Here is a 4,434-nt window from a genome sequence, read left to right as displayed (position 1 = left end):
GTTTCATTCAAAGCGTAAAAGCTTTTTGCATAAACAAGTCAACATCCACAGCCACCTAAGCTTTTTAGGCGGCGCAAAATCAACCAAACACCCTTTAAACCATGAAGCTCGTCCATAAGGCAAACTAATGAAGGGATACTTAACCAGACTGGAGAGCTTCTTCAATGATCATCTTGCCACTGCGTTATGGTGATGGGTGGTCGGTAGATTGCCCTTTGTGAGCTGGATCGAATGAACTAATGGGCCTATTTTGTCAAATGAAAATGTTCGACTTAACATGAAGACCATAACATCAATAATCAAGCGAATTGCACGACAGCGAATTCTATGTAATTTGTAGGAAGTGAGGTGTAATTGGTAACACACAAATCAAATACTGTATTGTTAAAAGTCCAAGTAAGATTACGGTGTTAAACGCGTGCCTGTGGTATTAAAATAGGACTTGTAAAAAGCAACAAAAATAGGCCCAAACACTTGTGTTCATATAATCGTCAAAATAACTTCACAGTGTGCTTATATATACATTGGTTTAAAATCACAATAAAATTAGATTGATTATTTTTATACGTTGCAATTTCTTTTTTTTAGCACTTGCTTAAAACACGGGTTCAGCAGTCAAACGGCTTTCGGTTATTTAGACAGTACAACTACACAAACAAATCTAATAATATAATACACCGTGCGTTCGCTAACGGCATGGTCAAAGTTTGTTCCATTGAAAAGATCCAGAATCAAAATACGTCTTCATTCATTTTACCTCCGTCTCCGCCTGCTCTTCCCTTTAGGGGCAGGAGTACCAGCATCCTGGAAAATCGAAGATGAAATCACTCAAACCCGTGCAACTGGTTCAGATATGAATAGGCTACGCAGTTAACTCAGTCGTAGACAGTTACGCAAATAGGTGTATTTAACCTAATTTAGGCCTGAGTTTTAGTTTTAAAATGTAGCCCATTCATAATGAGGTGACTTACAACTTGTCTTAAGTCTGTTCTTTCTCTGGTGACCGGTTGTGATCGCTCCTGGAAGAAATCCTGTGGGTATTGGCTCCCTGCATCAGCCCTACGCCATAAACATGAAAGCATCACTTCGTGATCATAGTTTACAAAAATAGCATCACATAAAAAAACAGGGAATAACGTGCGCCGTTATAAAACACGTCATAGTTAACAACTTTTAGCGAATAATAATTATTAACTTTGTTGCTAATAGTTACAGTAAAATCAGTCACTCGCAGTCAAACCTTCGTATTGGAGGCAATGCCCTGCCCGCTGAATCATAATAATGATTGTGTACGGCGGCATCTGAATCTGCGGCCGCTTGATGTCGTTGCAGAGTCTGTGTCATCATCCATTGTTGCATTTGCGAGTTTTGAATCAACATCAGCTCCATCAAGTCTGGAAGATATATTTATTACAAACAGTATCGACAACTCAGACCGACAGTTTTTAATGAACTTCGCCGACTATAGACATCACTACGCAAGGGACACAAAACTCCTATTATTTTAATTCTATTTTGGCTATTTTTGTGACATTGTAAACGGAATCACGGGTTCGTTAACTTTATAAAAATCTCTTAATTAGATCTTTTTTTAATCGTAGTCATACGAAAGATTTTGTTACAGAATATAACATCTGCGCATACCGATTACACAAGTACGTTGAAGTCATGTAATGCATTTACCACCTACCACGTTACTCATAAAAGGCGCCCTGCTATAAATATCTACAGACAGTCGGGGAAAAACCTTTCTTGGTATTTCCTGTTTTATTCCATAAGTTCTGCTCCATCCAGGGGGCGTTCTCTTCCCTTCTCGTCATCGGGTGCGGGCTCAGGGGAGGCAGGGACCACGAGGAGCGGTGCCTATGGTGAGGGTGTTCCCCATTTCCAAGCTCCTCCTAAGACATTGGAGCAAACTTTGTGGTTACTAAAATGTTGTAGGAAGATTTAAGGCTGGTTTTATGGCCGCATGATTCTTATTCTAATTTTACGTTGTAGGCTACATCTAGAAGTATTTGAGCCCAGCCAGGATCCCGAAAGTTTTCAAAACTTAATCACTAAATATTAGAGCTATGTACGAACCCATAGCTTTTGAAGAAGTTCGTTTCTTCGATCGATTCTCCGATGAAACCTTTCCCGTCTTCTTTCTGGAAAAAAAATTAAAGCGTGACGTCAGCAATCGACATCAAATATAGTACTGATCAAAGGTCGGTGCGTGAACAAAGAAGGTAAATTTTAGCACCAAAAGCGAAGACTCTACGACTAGGTAGCCTAGCTCATTAAAATGAATGCAGGTGAAAAAATGTCACCACCATTCGGGTAGATTATTACGCAAATAAAAGGTATTGTTCGCTAAGAATCGCTCATATATGACAACGTCCTGTTGCCACGTAACAATGGAGTTAAGCCCTTGGGCAAACACCGGGATTGGCGTTTCATGTGTTATTATTTCTCTTGTCACCTCATTTAGATAAACACAGAACTACGCTGTAACGCTGTAATATTGTGATATCATAATAGTACCCCTTTTAAGCGTTACCCGTGTAGCTTATTATCACAGCGTAGAATGTAAAAACATGTTTGTTATTTTTGCTAAAACGTTTTAAAACCAAAAAATGATAATTGTCACCGGGTGGTGGCGGTGGAGTTGGAGAGTAATCTGGCGACCGGGATCGTCTTCGTTGATACCTTGGCGAAGAATTTGGCTTCAGTTTCTGAAAAAATAAACGACTTAGAACCATTCTGAGATATTCCAGGACCATACAAGGCATGGGTACTAATTGTTACATCTGTAGCTGTAGCAATTCACTTTGGACTAAAGTTGTTCGTTAAATTCTTTAGCGACTTTATTGTGTCATTTTCTTATTCGGACTTCTGCCAAAATCTTCCAAAGCTTGTAAAGTTGCAAATCAATAATAACACAACAAGAATTAAACTAGGTGAAGTCGCATCCATGTAAGTACCTTGTCAATCAAACGAAGCTTGAGTCTGGTGAGGTCATCAAGAAGACGGATGTCGTCACCGTACTCAGAATCAGTCGGCATTGTGTCGGGACAAAATTTATTCTGGTCAAAATTTTGCGGCGAGATTTATGTAAAATGCGAGTTTACTTAAAAAAACAACTGCTAAAAGACACGTTGTCATGATTATTACTGTCTGCGTTGAAAACCACTTCTCGTGGAAGATATTTTGTCGTAACAATGAACCAAGTTTGTGGTTTTCTGTTTTATTTTCTTCTGTTGCAACAGTTGAGATAAAATGAACATTAAGTGGAGATTTTCCGCAGGTAAAAGACAATTTTATGGGAGAATAGGATTCGCGGAACAGGAACCAACTTTTTGATCTTTATTGTGGAACGAAGGTTCCTTAAAATTTAAGACGCCGATTATAACCTTAGGGCTCCAATCATTCCGAATATGGCGTTATTGCCAACGAATATGTAATACCACATACAGCCTAATTTATTATCACCGTTTGACAGGTGATTATGATGTAAGACTTGCTGGAAAGTGGTATTCGTGTTATCTTGTTGATATGTTTAACCAGGGGCAACAATAACTAATAATAATAGCTCGGAGCTTAAAATATTTCAACTATTGCGTAAAGGACAAGATACTTCTACAACCAGCTTCGCTGTCGTGTCGGTTGAAATACGAATGGTCTATTTTTAGCTTCGGGCATAAATTGAAGATTTGAGGTCTCAAATAACCACAGGTCTGGCTAAAATACACTGAGAGCAGATTAACTCGAGCGATTTTTTCAAACTTTTTCCAAAGGCTGTCCAAGCTGTTCCTACCGGGAGCATTTGCACCTAAAACCCCAATTAGTTTTTTGAGATTGACAATTTGCGTCATTTACTGACCAATCATTAAACAATCGCTGGATATATACGTAATAAAGCACAAGGTATGACGTAAAACAATATTTCAGGCGACATTTTATCGTTTTAACGAAGTTGTTTTAGTGTTGCGCAATAATGGTGCAACGAAACTGTCCCAAAACTAACAAAACTTGATCGCACTATTTCGCCCGATCTCAAAATATTCCCTGGTAATGGTTAAAATGCCATTACGTCATGGAAATAAAAGCTTCTCGTTCCAATAAGCGTCTAGTGAGACCGTCATCGACGCTACTGAAGCGTAACAATGAATGACGCGTTAGGAAATTGTGCAATATTTTGTTGCGTGGAATCTGCCGGCAAATTACATGCAGCTACATTAACCGTATTAGTCAAAGTTTATTAATAACCCATAACATAAACATTATTATTACAACAACATAACACGACCAGTTCAGTTTGAAGCCAAAGCTTCTAACATTTAAATCGGTTTATTTTGACACTTTTGACACTCCTTGCTTGTAAATGCCATTTGAGTGTCCGTTGCCATGAATACCTCACCTTTACCACATCGCTTGCATTTAGCACTGACTAGA

At 38.7% G+C, this 4,434-nt stretch overlaps 1 protein-coding gene across 1 annotated transcript; it reads right to left on the bottom strand.

Annotated features, from left to right (window-relative positions):
- Positions 1-149: 149 nt before the first annotated feature.
- LOC143470097 (uncharacterized) lies at positions 150-3,774 on the bottom strand. The gene is made up of 7 exons (XM_076967993.1): positions 2,964-3,774; positions 2,630-2,714; positions 2,083-2,147; positions 1,748-1,898; positions 1,241-1,394; positions 972-1,059; positions 150-804 (listed from the first exon to the last, which is right to left on the bottom strand). Exons 1-7 carry the CDS (start codon positions 3,042-3,044, stop codon positions 754-756), a joined length of 675 nt encoding a protein of 224 aa, XP_076824108.1. The 5' UTR covers positions 3,045-3,774; the 3' UTR covers positions 150-753.
- Positions 3,775-4,434: the final 660 nt, after the last annotated feature.

Source organism: Clavelina lepadiformis, chromosome 9 (assembly GCF_947623445.1).
Source record: "Clavelina lepadiformis chromosome 9, kaClaLepa1.1, whole genome shotgun sequence".
NCBI lineage: Eukaryota > Metazoa > Chordata > Ascidiacea > Aplousobranchia > Clavelinidae > Clavelina > Clavelina lepadiformis.
The sequence above is the reverse complement of the archived record's forward strand: the minus strand, read 5'-3'. Positions and strand labels throughout refer to the sequence as shown.